The sequence below is a fragment of the Anoplopoma fimbria genome, chromosome 11 (genome assembly GCF_027596085.1).
Source record: "Anoplopoma fimbria isolate UVic2021 breed Golden Eagle Sablefish chromosome 11, Afim_UVic_2022, whole genome shotgun sequence".
NCBI lineage: Eukaryota > Metazoa > Chordata > Actinopteri > Perciformes > Anoplopomatidae > Anoplopoma > Anoplopoma fimbria.
The window spans coordinates 9,158,396-9,174,160 of NC_072459.1; the positions used below are offsets into that span (position 1 = coordinate 9,158,396).

General features: G+C 43.7%; 1 protein-coding gene across 3 annotated transcripts; it reads right to left on the reverse strand.

Annotated features, from left to right (window-relative positions):
* Positions 1-2,691: 2,691 nt before the first annotated feature.
* On the reverse strand, positions 2,692-15,551 carry tecpr1b (tectonin beta-propeller repeat containing 1b). Of its 3 annotated transcripts, none has more exons than XM_054606761.1 (26): positions 15,457-15,551; positions 15,148-15,247; positions 14,144-14,377; positions 13,885-14,064; positions 13,309-13,431; positions 13,092-13,214; positions 12,477-12,651; positions 11,748-11,848; positions 11,553-11,654; positions 10,371-10,498; positions 9,686-10,275; positions 9,242-9,369; positions 8,981-9,136; positions 8,743-8,892; positions 8,432-8,589; positions 8,072-8,199; positions 6,507-6,600; positions 6,300-6,396; positions 6,126-6,205; positions 5,977-6,033; positions 5,716-5,890; positions 5,361-5,496; positions 5,153-5,245; positions 4,974-5,080; positions 4,746-4,865; positions 2,692-4,004 (listed from the first exon to the last, which is right to left on the reverse strand). In XM_054606761.1, the coding sequence occupies exons 3-26, from the start codon at positions 14,366-14,368 to the stop codon at positions 3,864-3,866; spliced, it is 3,567 nt and encodes a 1,188-aa protein (XP_054462736.1). In that variant the 5' UTR covers positions 14,369-14,377; positions 15,148-15,247; positions 15,457-15,551; the 3' UTR covers positions 2,692-3,863. The 3 variants fall into 3 exon arrangements, with proteins under 3 accessions (XP_054462736.1, XP_054462735.1, XP_054462734.1); XM_054606760.1 differs by having other exon boundaries at positions 6,507-6,597; positions 9,242-9,441; XM_054606759.1 differs by having other exon boundaries at positions 9,242-9,441.
* Between the last annotated feature and the right edge of the window lie 214 nt (positions 15,552-15,765).

Below are 15,765 nucleotides of genomic sequence, written 5' to 3' on the forward strand. Positions count from 1 at the left end.
CCCCAGGAAGCAGTGAAGATGGAGAAAAGGACTAGTGTGATACGTTAACATTACACTATTCGTAAAATGAACCTAACCTCGCACTTTTTAAGAACGGAGAACAGCTGAAAAAGGACAAATGATGCGGTTTGTGGGGCAAACCGTGGATGCTTCTCTCAGGCAGAACTGCTCTTTTCCTACAGAGACGCCCAAGAGAACAACGACTTTCAGCAAATCAGACTTTCATGGCCCAGCTCCCCTCTGAGCCACATCGCCCCTCCAGCTCCATCAGTGTGTGATTTAAATTCAGTGCAATTCCACTTGGGGATAAAAAAAACAAGTTTCTAAATGTTTGCTTTAAAGACTTCATCATGCGCATTCCAGGTGTTTGGCTGCTTCTTTCCGTTGTGTGTCCAAGTGCACTCATTTTCTAGGACTTTCACCAAAAAAATTAAGAAAAAAGAAGAGACTTTTTATGCTCTGAATTCAACACACTGGGCTGGCTAAAACTCGTCACTACAGCCAAATAAGAATAAGCTCCTTGATTTCAGCAGAACTGAACTGAAGATCCAAGCTTTTTCTCTAACTTTGTTCATTTTGCTTCTCCATGTTGTGCGATTATTTCAGTGGTTGCCTCTTTTGGAAGAATATGTTTTCTTGTAACCTCATCGGGTGTTTTATGTCACAATCTCCTAATTGGAGAGAAAGGTTATGTGTTGTATCCTTCTGTACAGCATTTGAATAAGAAGGACTGAAATATACTTTAACGTAAAAAAAAAAAGAAAGCCCTCATCTACAGAGGTGACACACTGAGTGTTCCTTTTATTTATGTTTGAAAGGAACATTTGCAGTAAGTAGTTTCATATTTTTGATACACCCCAGTAAGAGTGGTTGGTGGTATGAGACGAGGATCGACATATTTATCCTTCCAGAGTTGATCCAAGTGAAATACAGTTGTGAGGAAAAAGTTATTCATTTTTGTAATGCTTCATTTTATGCTCTGAAATGTTCTGGAGGTTGCTCGGATGGTTCTGACTACTGGTCACTGGGTCTTTATAACAGTGCCTGGGATGCTGTAAAGACAGCTGCACTCCTCCATTTACTATCACTACAAAGTTTAAAATCACACGTTTAGTGAGATTGTAAAAAAAGAAAAAAGTGGGAGATTTTATTTTTAAATGTCAGAATGAAGAAATGTTGAGCGGTTTGTAAACAAATGTGCAATGAATTTCGATAATTAGTTGAAATTTGAGTTTGTAGGATGACTTGGCAAACATGGCGGCGTTTCTTCAGTTAAGTGCAGGGAATTAAAGCTTCACAAAAACTCACTACTAGAACAAACAACACTGCTGCTTTTATCAGTGTCAGGAACAGAGTTGCCTGCCTTTTTGTTTTTTTTATTTTACTTTGTGTCAAACTCAAATAACCTGTTCACATTCAGGACCCCTCGTCCAGTTGCATTTTTGAGCATTTCATCATTGAATCTTATCATTTGCAGGCCATACATCGTCTCTGTAGCTGTGCAGGGTTGACTGGAGATATGTGTGTATATCATGATCAGTTTCTGTATAGAAGCATAATGCAAACTGTTATGGATCAAGATATGCTTTTCTTCCAGGGTTTTTATGTACAGATACAAAAACACAGTTCCTTGAAACTGTAGGTTATACAGTTACTGTATAGTTCTTCAAACACCTTAAAGATTTTGTCACAGACGACCTGCTGAACAGCTGTTCTTCACCTGTGTTAGACAACGCCCGTCTCCCCGTTCAGAAGGCACTGTATCTTAGAAAACGTTGACCTCTGTTAAAACCAGCAGCCTGTGCTTCAGTTAAACTTGAACATTTATTTAAGGAAATCTTGTTTTTATTTGACTACAGTATACATTTGCTTAATCTTGCACATTTGAAAAATGTAACTTAATGTTGAACTGTACTGATGTATGTAAATGTAATTTTTTTTGTCTGTAAATGGGAAATGACGTAACTTGAGTTATAGGTATGAGGTTTCATTTTGTAACTTAAAAGATGAGTTGATCAGAGGAACATATCACAGTCATCGGCTAAAAGCAGTTAAATTAAGACACAGAAGCAGATGTGAATTCATTCTGTCCTTTAAACTTGTAGATTTAAAAAGAAAAAAAAATATTTTTACTTCATATTTATCATGCTTAGTGTAATTGAATGAAATGTTTATAATTACATTGTTTATTATGAAAATAAATGCAAATGAACTTCTAAATTTGTGTTGTTTTGGACATTTCTCTGTGTAGTTGCTGCACATATTAAGTTTATGTGTTGTGTGTCTGGTGCCCTGGAAGTCGTCCAGCAGGGAAGGAATGACCCCCGGCTACAAAAACTGTCTGGTTGGATGTGAAAGGTGATCACACTGGTGGGACGGAGCCAGAGATAGCGGAGCAGTTAGGAAGGCTCCAGCTCCAAGCACAGACAGAATATCAAAACAGCAGAACAAATGCACAAACCGTTCACAGAAGGTCACACAATTTAAGCACTGTGATTTGCACAGGCACAAACCTTAATTAAGCGATAAAGCACATAGATTAGTCATCGTAAAAATCATCTGTTTTATAGGTACATGTACATGTCTTCAAATACTGTAAATATTTTGTTAGGTACTCTAACTGCAACTTATTGGCTCAAAGCTTTCTAGCACAGCCTTCTTCAGAAAAAGGAAACTTGTACAACAAGACGTGTCCCAGGGGTCAGTAATGGGCTGTTCTGTGTGGCGTTCAGTAGCCAAGTGTTTAAGATCATACAATATAACTGCTACGTCCCTGGTTGAATTCTGGCTGGATGCCTAAGAAAACTGTTTTATGTTCCGTTTTTATGAATGAAACTTTCAGCCTTGCAGTCCATTTACTGAAATAAAAAACATCCAAGTCAGGTGAATAACTGTCTGCTTTCCCCTCAAACTGCTATCAACTTGTTTTCCTGAGAGACTGAAATTATGTCCAAACATAAATTTGTATATTTTAGACTTTTATTTCACATTTCAATGCCCTCGGAAGATTAATGCCAATGCATGGTGACATCCAGGGCTGCTGTGGAATTGCAACAGTCGCAGTTATGTAGATGGATATAATACTGACAGGAAGAACTTTCCTTATTGCAGGAGGATAGAGACGTGTCATGATGTAGGTTTTGATGTCGAATGGATTTTTAGTGTTACTCTGCAATTGCCCGTAATTAAGAACGCATTGTGAAGTATGACGATTTTTGGAAAAAGCCTTCAATATTTGGAAGGTTTGTCAATATGGGCTAAAAACACTCCATTGCAAACATATAATAGGTCAAAACATATGGAGGAACAAAATTCAACAAATGCATAATAAATAAATAAATAATTGAAACCACATGCAAATGTATAACAGGCCAAAAACAAACAAAAACAAAACAAGATTCTAGTAACTGAGACTATTTAGGCTACAGTGGGATCGTGTGTTTGAAGTTAGTTTAGTTAGTTTAGTAGCCAAGCCTTAGCCCTTTATCAAAGAGTCCCACCTTTCAGGTTTTCACAGGATATGGTATAGATGAATAATAGCTATTGCTAGATCCCAAAACACCCAAAGCCTAATTAGAGCAAACACATGCACTCACTTTTACATTTTTTATCCCACAAGACATCAAGATCCATTAAAAGCTCTTGTGCTCCCTTTTCTGTTTTGTCATCACTGCGTACTGACGTGACTTCTTCCCGGGAAAACAAGCCAGGAAGTAACATTCATCCATCGCTCAGTGGTACGACTGTGCTTCCCCTTTCCATGAAGGGATAATAAGGGCCCGTGGGAATGGTCTGAGGAGACAGAGGTGGATCCAGGCACAAACAGGGCGGAGGAGGAGGAGGAGGTGGGGGCTGAGACGGCGCTACACACCCACAGCGTTCCCGTTCACTTGTGTGGGAGGCCGTGGGGGCAGCGGGCTGCGTGGGGGTCCGACAGGAGGAGGATGGGGGGCGCGAGGAGCCTCTGCTGAGTTCCCCCTCACGCTGACGTGCTCCCATCCGCCCTGGGAGTCAAAACACACATGAATGAAAAGAAAACGACTTACTTGCACGTTACCTAACTTGTGCACTAGAGGGCACTAACAAGGCCAAAACACACTGGAAACACGATTCAAACCCTGTTCAAGAAATCTAACAAAGAACGATTAAAAATATACAAAACTGGCTGCCTGGTTTTGGTTGTTTGTTGCTGCTGACAACAGTGATGATAAACAGAAATGATTTCCTGCTCAACTGTGTTTCTCAGACTCAAGCGACCACAAATAGAAACAGTACATTGTGTAGTTTGGTGTTGGTAACTATGTGAGCCTCTGCAATCTTCCGTTAATCAGAAACCTTTTATTTGCACTTTTTCACATCTGTATCAGACGTGTAGTAGTCCTGTGCAGGAAATAGTCCTAAACAAACGCTGTATTTACTCCTGTTGAATACGCTATGATAAAAACAATAGTGCCCAGCTGTTTGAGGAAGTTACTGAGCTTCTTTTCTGAATAAACTTTTTATGTTTGAGCTGTTTTTAAAGTATTGAAAGACATTAACATTGTTGTTTTGATCTTTTCATTGGATTTGTTGTCAATAAGAATTTTTTTTATCTTTCTTTAAAAGTATATAGCTTTTTTCAATTCCTTAAAAGCTGACAATAAAAGCTAATATTAAGGTCAGAAAGGTTTTTTGTTATACTTTTCTTTTCTTATTATCATTTAAATGTGAATAAGAGGGGGTATACTTAATGATGGTGGACTCACCCCTATACCATAGTCCCAGGACTGGCCCTTGGGCTGCATGGGTCCCACCCCCAGTCTGTGGCAGACAGCTCCAGGAGTCTCAGCCGGGAAGCCTGGAACTCCCTCTGCTACGATCCACACCTGGAGAGAACAAAAACACTGTTCATGGTACATCAACAGATACAGTTTACACTCTCACCCCACTAAACATCCTGCCAACTGCTGATAAAACTAAACTGACTGACTGACCTGGTCTAGCGGTCCCACAGAAACCTTGGTGACGTTGTTAGAGATGAGCTCCCAGGCTGAGCCCTGAGGGTAGCTGGGGGTGAGGCCCTGTCTGAACCACAAGTTACCTGTTTGAAGATATAAAAAGGGTTAAAAGGATTTTCTAATGACGTAAAAAGCTGGCGTTCACTGCTACTCACTGTTTTCATCCACAGCAAAGACAGAGGTCCTCCCGACAGACAGCTGTCTGAGAGTCTGCCTGGGGGGCGACGGGATGTGGTACCAGCATTCTCCTGTAGAGGGACGAGAGTGCTACAGGTTTACTCCCTTGTACTCAAACAATAAAAATGCTGGATAGAAATGTCATATTTGACGTGTTACACATTCCCATTCACATCTTCAACAGACCTGCAGGGTTTTGTGGGGAGACGGACCCTCTGTAGAACACCTCTCCGTCCTTTGCGATGGCCCACACCTGGTTTGCTCCGCCGATAGAGATGGACTTAAAGGGCTGGTCTGTGCCAACGTGCAGCCAGGAGCTGCCCTGTGGGATCAGACACACTGGAGTCAGAGAGAAAGACGTTTTGCAGAAAAGAGATAGATGCAAACACTTTGGAGGGATTACAATGAAGTTATTGTTATCAGGACATAAGAATCTAAGATCTTGGAATATATTCCTGCTGCATTCACTGTAAATCTCTCTTAAGATCTGAAAGTAACTGTAAACGTTTCGATTCAGAATTAGTTTTTCAACAAATCTCACCGCAGGATTTTGGGTGCTAACACCCAGGCGACACAGGACGTCTCCCTTGTCGCTGAGGGCCCAGACGGGGACCTGCTCCATGCTGCTCTGGGCCAGGCATGGCATCAGAGAGATGTCGGTCAGATGGATGGGTGGGACCTGCTGCCATGGACCTCTTAATATGATTTTACACTTCCTGTACGCAGAATATAGGATTATTTTAACGCCAAAAACCTGTGAGTTACAAACCACAGAAATGTGAGCGAGTGTGTGTTTGATTACCTCGTCCATCTTCTGCGCCTCACAAAGTCTTTCATGGTTTTGTGGCCATGAAACGTCCTGTAGGAGGGACATGAGTCAGACAAATGGAACAGCTCTCTTTCTTAACGGTTGATCTTTCTTTTACATCCTAAGAAATATTAATAACGTACGTAGGGAAGTCTGCAGCGTACTGCCAGCCTTCTTTGTCTGTTCCTCCAGGGACGCTGCAGTCCACAGCCCACTCTGACACCTGAAACACAGAGTTTTTTGGGGGGGGAGAATTAACCGACGATGAAATAAGAAATGAAATGTGTTTGATGCAGGAATTTCTCATTTGCACCTACCCAGGACCACTGAGGGGAGGGCGGGTGTGTGTTTCCTTTGGTGCACTCCTTAAGTCCACTCTCATCACTCCACATAGGGCGGTCAGTAGGAAGTCCTCTGGAGCCAAAAAAACCCCAAAAGTTTATGTTTTTAGATTGTCAAAGACAGTCCTGTCAACAGCTACAAAGATCAAGATAAGACATTTGAAAAAGATGAAATGTTCCTACTTGTCTGCATATCCTGTCATCGGGTTCCACCTTTGATTCTCATACACATGGACACTCCTCACATCAGTCTGCTGCTGAATCTGAACTGCATCTGCTGCCGTAAACACAAGCATGCACACAAATGTAATGCTAGCAATGAATGAGTGACAGATGTGAGTGCATACATGTCTCTACAGCTGCAACAGATGCTTTAGCAAATGCACAAAACTACAAGCTGTGAGCAAGAAGATTGATTCTCTCTTGTGTGTAAGCAAGTAAATAATGAATTAATTATATGAGTGACGTAAATTTGACATTTAAAGTGAAACAGCTCTGCAATCTTGAATATTTTCATTAGATATTTTTGTACAAATTACAGATTATGTAACAAGCATTTAGAATATAAATAACATGGGTTGTCTTTCAAGAAAAAAATCTGAGCTTCAGAAATTCTACCAGCAAATATTTTCCATGTTTAATTATTAAAAGATTGTCACAGATCAATTTTTACTGGGCCACTGATAAAAAAAGGTCATTTAAAAAGGACCCAGCAATGGTTTGCACATACACTGGAAACATTTTTTTTTAGAGTTGAAATAAAATACTTTTTCTAAGCACAGAAAAAGTCTTACTTCTCTCAAATTTCGCTAACGAATTTGTTTGAATCGGTGTTAGTGAACACTTCTCCTTTAACACGATAATGCATCCACCTGACAGGTGTAGCAGATCAAGGTGCTGATTAAGCAGCATCATTAGTACACAGGTGTGCCTCGGGCTGGTCACAATAAAAGGCCTCTCAGAAACATGCAGTTTTATCACACAACACAACGCCACAGAGGTCACAGAGGTCACGGTTTAGAGAGTTTTGAGGGCGTGTGCCATGTGCATGCTGACTGCAGGAACGCCAACAGAGCTGTTGTTCGTCAACTAAATGTTTGAGATCCTGAAGCCCATTGTTGTGCCTTTGATCTGCCACCATCACCTCATGCTGCAGCAAAAACAATGCACTGACCCATGTTGCAAGGATCTGTGCTTTTCACAGCAGCCAACTTTACACATCATTGCAGGATAAACACAGTTATAATCAATAAGATGAATTAACGTGTGGGCCAGGGCCCTGGTAACGTGCAGGTCTGCTCACTGGGATGGCTGTGACAAACTAATCCATCAGTATTAGGGACCATCAATCATTTGATTAACCACACCGGTCAAAATGACTGCTGTGAAAGACGGTTTATTCCTTGAAGCTTAAAATATTTCAAAATAAATCAGTAGGGCTTTTAATGTGACCAGCCAAGGCACACCTGTGTAATAATGATGCTGTTTAATCAGCATCTTAATGAGCCACGACTGTCTGGTGGATGGATCAAGTGCTCACTAACACAGATTCAAACTAATTTGTTCACAGAATCTGACAGAAATAAGCCTTTATCTGCATAGAAAGTCTTGGATCTTTTATTTCAAATCATGATAAATGGGAGCAAAAACGTTATATTTTCTTTAGTGTATGAATATCAAGGAGTCTAGGTGTGTAGATGATTACTGAATTCTTTTTCAATTTGTGGGAAACATATGGGTAGGTTTACCCGGGTTGGGCTGTTGCTCATAGCGCCCGCTGTAGACCCAGGCGGTGCCGTCCCACCCGATGCCCCACACCAGCCCCAGACTGTTAGACTCTACGCAGCGCAGGTGACCCGGGACCTGCCGCCAGAACCTGCAGCACCGTACAGCGGGAGCACCCAGCGTTAGCATCATTGTTAGCACACAGAGACAAGGCGCTGCCACAAAGTATCGAAGAGATTTCACCACGCAGAGCAGTATGTTAGCATGTTAGTGACATGTCGCAGAATTAAGACAACGCAGGCACATAAAAGCTAATGGGAGACTAGAGATCTAGAGAGAATGAAAACAGGCAGACAGAGTCTACTATTTGGTTTCAGTCTCACATGAGGTCACAGGCCAGTGTCTGTGCATGGGCTTCCAGAGTGAAGGACGGCTCGTGGACCACGATGTCTCCCTTTGAGGTGGTGGACCACAGGGCCTGTCTGGATGGGGGTCCTGTGATCCCTCTGCACTCACAGCAACAGTCAGACAACAGGCACAACTAAACACAGAGGACAGACCCAGAAACAACAGGGAATGTGATCAGCAACAGGCTTCAGCAAGTAAACGTAAATACCACTAAAGTAAAAGATGAAACATTCGACGCGCTAAGCTACAAATTCATTTTAAGTGTTTAAATATATGTATTTTTTACCCAGTCGTTCATGTCCTTTTCAGTTTGTGCTGCCAGAACCAGAGGCCACCTCTGTTTGGTCCTTTGGGTGGTGTACACAGCGAAGGCATAGTGGCAGTCCATGGACACCGGAACCAGCGCTGTCACTTCATGTATAAACACATGAAGGTACTGTGAAAAAAAGAGATAATAAAATGAGGATGAAGAAAGTTAATGACTGTGAGCAAGCAGGTGTGAAATTGAACTCTGGGTAACCAACCTTTTTCTCATCATACTGTGTGTAGTAGACAAAGAAAATGCTGTCCTTCCTGCCGTCAGACTTGGTGGACTGCTCGAGAGCAACACCCACATCCACCCAGCGCTGAGGCTTCCAGTCTCTCCACCAGCGCAACGCACCTTTACGCACCCACACCGACTGGCGAGGGGAAACGGGAGGATGTGCCCACATATAGAGGGGATATGATCAATCCGTGACAGAACGTAGGAGTTTAAGAGAAGTGTCAAACACAAGCAGTCTTACGTGGCTTCTCTCCAGCGGTTTCTTGCTGATCTCCTCTCTGTGCTCCTGCTGCTGCTGCTGCTGCTGCTGCTGTTCGCTCCAGGCTGCTGACTGGACTGGAGTCAGTGACAGGGAGCTGGTGAGAGGACCTGACAGACAAGTCAGACATTTAGACGGACAGACAGACAGACAACCATAGAGACGACACGCACAGTTTATCTCTAAACATGTAAAAGCCCCAAACACATAAACACAGAGTACAACAGTCAGACACAGATAAACAGATATAAACCGACATTCAGCTTAATGCGATCAAATGTGTGACATAAGTTCCAATGAGGTGTTTACATAATATTGCCTACTCTCATTAAATTGACATGGTATTTTCATAATCCATCTTCTCACCTGCAGACTTTACTATCTCTTTCATTTACTCAAATCACTTCATACTAGTTGTCCATCTACCTGTGGGACTCAGCCAGCTGATCTGTGAACTTGCGTCCACATCGCAGCCTCCACCGGAGATCCAGGTCCACACCGGTGCATCATCTTCTCCAACACCCTGAGAGGTCTCCAGAGTCCCCCGGGCGCCCGACGAGGGCCCCGCCGCCCCCGCACATCGAGCTGCTTCTGCTCCCTCCAAATCCACATTCATCCAGGGGACGTCGTGTCCTACGGTCTCCGGGGTCGGGAGTATCGGAGCTGGGGACGATTCCTTGACTTCTTCCTGCGGTAGCTCTGCGATGGCGGGTTGGGGAGTGGAGGTTTTGTCACGGTCCGACACCAGGCTGTTGATGAAGCTGTCGCTTGCTGGGATAAATGTTTTTGGGGCATCCTGTTGCGAGACCGATGGAGGTTCCTCTGTGTTCAGGGGAGGTGTAGGGGAGTCGGCTCCACCTAAAGGGACAACAGAGGAAGCTGCTGCCTCCAGGACTGGGGTGTCTGCAGTGCTGTTTTGTGGATCATTAGGACCCAACTCTGAGTCGGAGTCCGTGCAGCTCAGGACGGAGCCTTTTGAGGCCTCAGTCAGCGGGCCACCAAACTCACACTCCTTCCTATTAAACAGCAAACGCATATGAAAAGGGATATAACCAGATCAGTTTCATTACAAGACTGAAGAGATTAAACTAGATCATTTATTCATACAGACCTGGGTGGGTTGACCTCTTTATTATTCCCCCATTGGGCAGAAACAGGAATCCAGCCGGTCCCGCTTGGTTCAGACAACGTCACACCCATTCTGAAATACAGGCCTCGGTCCTCACCCACCGCCCACACCTGACGGAAAAAGAGAGAAGAAAACAATGTAGAACAACAAAGGTGCAACGCAACAGTCACAGGCTAACACACCTGTTGTGACGTGTGTTTTTTAATGAACCATTAATTCAATTCCCAAGATGGAAATTCAGTAACAACGACAAATAATAAACAGCTAATAGGCTAAATATGGCAGAAAATCCTGCCAAATAAAATAGAATAACACTTGTCTTCACTCTTCAAAGGTGTAACAGTGGCACTAGTAGGTCACAGGCAACGGTTACTTTATAAGGCCATATACTGTAACACTGGCGCCTGTCACCTCACACAAGCTACATCCATAATTATCCATATCCAACCCTGAAATATGAAATATGGGATATGATGACGACAGCTTGGCCAGCTTCTAATTAGGGAGTCTCCCATGTGTCAGGCCAGTAGAAATATAGTCTGGGGGATATATAAGGCTGGGCCTGAGGTGCTACTGCCGGGCTGGGACGGCTGGCTGGACTCGTGTTACAGGGCAACCGCGGGGCAGGACTCGAGGCCAGAGGTAGAAGGGATGGGTGAGGGACAGAAGGGGAGGAGGCGTGAGGTGTGAGATGCGGGTTTGCAGTGCTAGCAAAGTCCTCAGCAGTGAGATACAGAGAGAAAGCCTCTTTGCCCCGACCCCGACCCTGATCTGGCTCGTCCTGAAACAAGATCCAAAAGCTTGAGGGTAAAGTGAATCGGTCAGAGGGGAAGCAGCTAGAGTGCAGTGGAAACACGCTACAGTAAGGTTTGAAGGAATCAAAAAGGCTGGAATGATAACGTTGAATTCAATTATTCATAATAATGTGTAATTTACCAAAGAAATCCAGTAGGCCTGTGTTGTTTTTGGTGTCTAGTTCATTTAAATGTTATGGTGTTATCCTTCATTGTTGAACCTAAATACTTGTTAAACAAACACAATTAAATCAAGAGGGCTTTGTCTTTTGAATTATACCTTAAAGGAGAAACTCAAAACATTGTGATAAGTCTCAGGCTCTCATCCGGAAAGGTGTGACGCGGAAAATCTCAAGAGAAATCTTTTCACCTGTTCATTGAGTCCTACGTCCACCACCATCATCTCCCCTCCGATGCTGATCCAGCCGGAGCCACAGGGGTTGTGGGAGTTCACGCCACGCCTGAACCACACCTGGAAACACATGCACATAAACACACACACATACAGATGTGTTACCATCACAATGAACAACAGCTCATCGGAGTGTGAGGAGTGTTGATTCACCTTGTAGTCTTTAGTGAGCACCCAGACCACACTGACTCCAACGGCCACGTGAAGCGCTTCAACCTCCTTTCCTGGTGATTCCACCTCCACCCACGATGTGCCTGATGGAAGAAAATGCTGCATGTTTACTGACTCAGCATAAAGGCAAGATCTTATCTTAGCAAGCTGTTTACTGCGGTAGTTTAAGTTACGTTGTGTAAAATATTCTGCTCTACAAACCCAAACCTGGCTTTAATGGCACCTTTTGTTCAAGTGACATTTAAGCTTAAACCATCATAATTGACTTATTTGAAAAAAATGTTAAAGATGTATTGCTGCTGATTTTCTTTGCAGGGCAGTGCATATCTGGCTTATTTTCTTTGGTTCCCACATGACTACACCACAGGCGGACTATCTGCTGAGGACTTGCACCTTGGATTACAGTCAATTTTTACACCTATTCTTAAAAGTTTCGGTCCAAAATACTTTTTTTAGGTACAGTATATATTAAAACGTACCTTATATACCGTGATGCTGTAACAAAGAAAACTCACTTATCCAGAAAAATTGTATCATAAGGTCACAATAATCGGGAGCAATCTAGATGAAGAGATACAAAAGTCATATCCTGACACAATTCCCACAATCTCAAAATCATCGCACCAGGAGGATTGTTACAGAAAAGAAAAAAATGAGCAAAGATGAGGGATAGTGGAAATTTAATTTTGGTGGGTACATTTAAATACTGACCAATCGGGCTGTCCAGGCTGAGGCCAGTTCGGACCAGCAGGTTCCCATCCCACAGTAATGCCCACAGCAGGTCTCCGGGGCCGGCCGATATCTGAGCCACCTCCTTGGGCACTTCTACCTCCTCCCATCCGGAGCCCTCTGGGACCCGAGGGTGGATGCCCTCCCTGAACCACACCTGCAGGGTAAAGATAGAGTCTTAAGATGGGACTGGGTGGGGCATGAAATAGCAGGATGTATCCATATAGATCATTAACAGAGCATCAAACCATATCTGATTTATGAATTTATACTATATGCATACAGGATTTAATTGTGCCTTTAACTTTGACTATGTAAATTGTATGAAGTCATGCTGCCCCCTTGTGGCCAGAAATGATAAGTGAACTCCACTAAAAAAGCAGCTTGTTCCTACAATATCTGACAGCAGGGCATATTTGGTGCTGCATCAACTTTTCAGGAACTTTTACAATCAAAACATAATTGTTTTCTAATAAGCCCCAGGGTTGCAGATTCTCAAAACCATAGTGAGGGGAGCACGTAATCTTTCACTTTAGCTAGGTGTACTTCACATGCACTAAAACATACATCACAAGACTGTTGGTCCAGTAGACTGACCTCTCCCTGTTGGGACACGCCCCAGAGGTAGGGATACCTTCCAGACTGGTCACTCATCTCCCAACCACCGCAGCTTATGTCACAGAGCGGCAGCGGCGGCTTCCCGGGGTTGTCCATAGGGATCTGCAGAAAAGACAGACGCTTTGCTTGAATCTCCAGTCGGACCTGTGCTCAACTTCTCCACACTGATACTTCTATAACCAGAGAGAGTCCAGACCTTTGCCCAGGTGCCCTGCGCTGTGTATCTCCTGTAGCGGATCCACCGCCTGCGACGAACACAAGAGTTCCACTTCTTGTCCGGGGAGAAGTTGGCAGGAAAGTCCACTGCGTACTCCCAGCCCTGAAGAGACACACAAACAGAGCCTCACTAGAATACACAGAGTGTGGTAACACATTTTGTATCACATGCAGGGGCGCCGCTAGGGATTTTGGGCCCCATGAAAAGAATCTTTACAGGGCCCCCAACACAGCGGACTGAACCATTTTACGTAAATAGAGGGGGGAAGGGGGGCCCTGCAGGGGTTGATGCTTCCAAAACAAATAAAGGAATTGTTACCAGGACATGGAAAATAAAACATGTGTGATTATATGTTAGTTAATAACTTAGTGTCATTATTTTTTCTGTATTATAATTTCATCATCATTAGGGGCCTCTCTGGGCCCCCCTCCATCATGGGCCCCTAGAATCCGTCTCCTTTACCCCCCCTTTTCGGCGCCCCTGATCACATGCATCAAATTTACAATGACAGAAAGCAAGAAAGATGCATTAAAAGGACTGCGTGTTGCTTCTTACCCCAGTCTGGTTGGTTTCTCCACAGCTCTGATCCACATACCAGTCTCCCTCCCAATCCCAGCTGCGGGAGGGAAGCTCAAAGCTGTGCAGCGGTTGAGGGTTCAACCCGGTCACGTCGCTCCACGGCCAGCGGTCGGTGGGCAGCAGGGTGTCCGTGAAGCTGTCCACCGGGTTCCACCTCTGAAAACACACACGCAGAGCAGCAGAGCTTGAGCTTTAAGGGACATACAGCGTTCACTTTGTAAGTGTTTCAACACACCTGGTTTTCATAGGTCTCCTCCCGGTAGCGGATGGAGGTCTCACTGGGCATCATGTTGAGGTAAACATGGTGGTCACAGCCGATGCCCCAGCAGCGCCCCTTCCCCGCCGTGACACGCTTCAGCTCCAGCAGCAGGTCATCAGCTCGCTCCCAGCGCTGCCCAGCCGTGGAGAGGCTGTACACCCTGCCGTACACATCCACGGCCCACAGCAGCGTGATGGGCATGGTGGCCCCCTGAATGGAGACAGCAAGACAGGGCTCATCTTTCCAAGCTGTCTGGTGTTTATTTTACGACTCTGTGCACTTGAGCTTTATTGATATCCTGGAGAGATACAACCTTGAGTAAAGGCTACATTTACATTCTGTTATTTCCCCAGTCCGGCAGTGTGCATCACCATAATAAGGAAGAGGATTAGAGCCATATGATAAATGTTTATGTAATTAGATGTGTCATTTCATCAGAATTATCTGGTTAATTTCTATTATTATATTCCAACTTTACTCTCAAAGTTTGGACTTCAGTCTTCAATTCTGACTTTAGCCACATGTTTTAAATTTAATCATAAATAATTCACTACTATATATTTTTTTAAATATAACTTTTTACAGAATTGTGAGATACATTTTTAGAACTACTTAGTAACCACTAAAACATGGCAAAGGGCTTTTAACTTGAAATGTATGACCGGATGTCCGGCGTTTATTTTGGCTGCCTAACTTGACACTTTATCGACTGACACTAATCCGCTACAGTATTGACAGTCACTATACCTCGACTATCACCGCGCACTCAAACAGGCCTTTATGCGGTTTATTAACATCATTTATGATATTTATCTATTTGATCTTAACCAGGCGCTTGTACTTTATTATATAATCCCCCCCCAAAAAAGCGAAACTAATGGCTGTAAAAAGACATTATATATTTTTATTCATAAGACTGGAATTTCCTATAATGACCTTAAAGCCTGCAGTGCGTCTTTACGCACGCAGCCTGACGTTACCTGTGTAAAGGTGTCCGGTCCGCGGTTGTCAAGAGAGTATCAACACACGAGACGTGACATCAGGTGCAACAGCCGATACCTGCCATCTCCGAGGCCCATGCTAAGACACCAAACAAAATAAACACCAAGTTATTTAACAACAGAGGAAGTTAAAGCATGAATAAAAAATTTAAAAAACACACACAGATATCTGATATGGAGTCTTATGCCGCAAAGTCGGCTATAAGCTGTTTACACGTCCAGGGTTCAGGCTGCAGAGAGAAAACACTCTGACACTTTAAAAACACAAACATGTTGATTGTTACTCACAGAGGAGGCTCTGTCACGAGCAACACCTTTTGGAGAAGAGAAGTAAAGTCATGCAGTCATGTTATTCCGGCTGTGTGGTATTTCACATTCTGGAGCGGAGGAATGCTCCGTCTATAACTCCCGAGACCACAACAGGAAATGGAGGAAGTGGTGCTGTGATTGGTTGAACCCCTGCAGGAGTGCGGGATCTCCTCCTCCTATTGGTGGAACCAGATGAGCTCCTGGAAATTTTCTTTTCTTTTTTTCCGACACAGCCGCTGATAGACGCGCATATTTCAATTATTTATTCAGCGCCAGATGAATTATTGA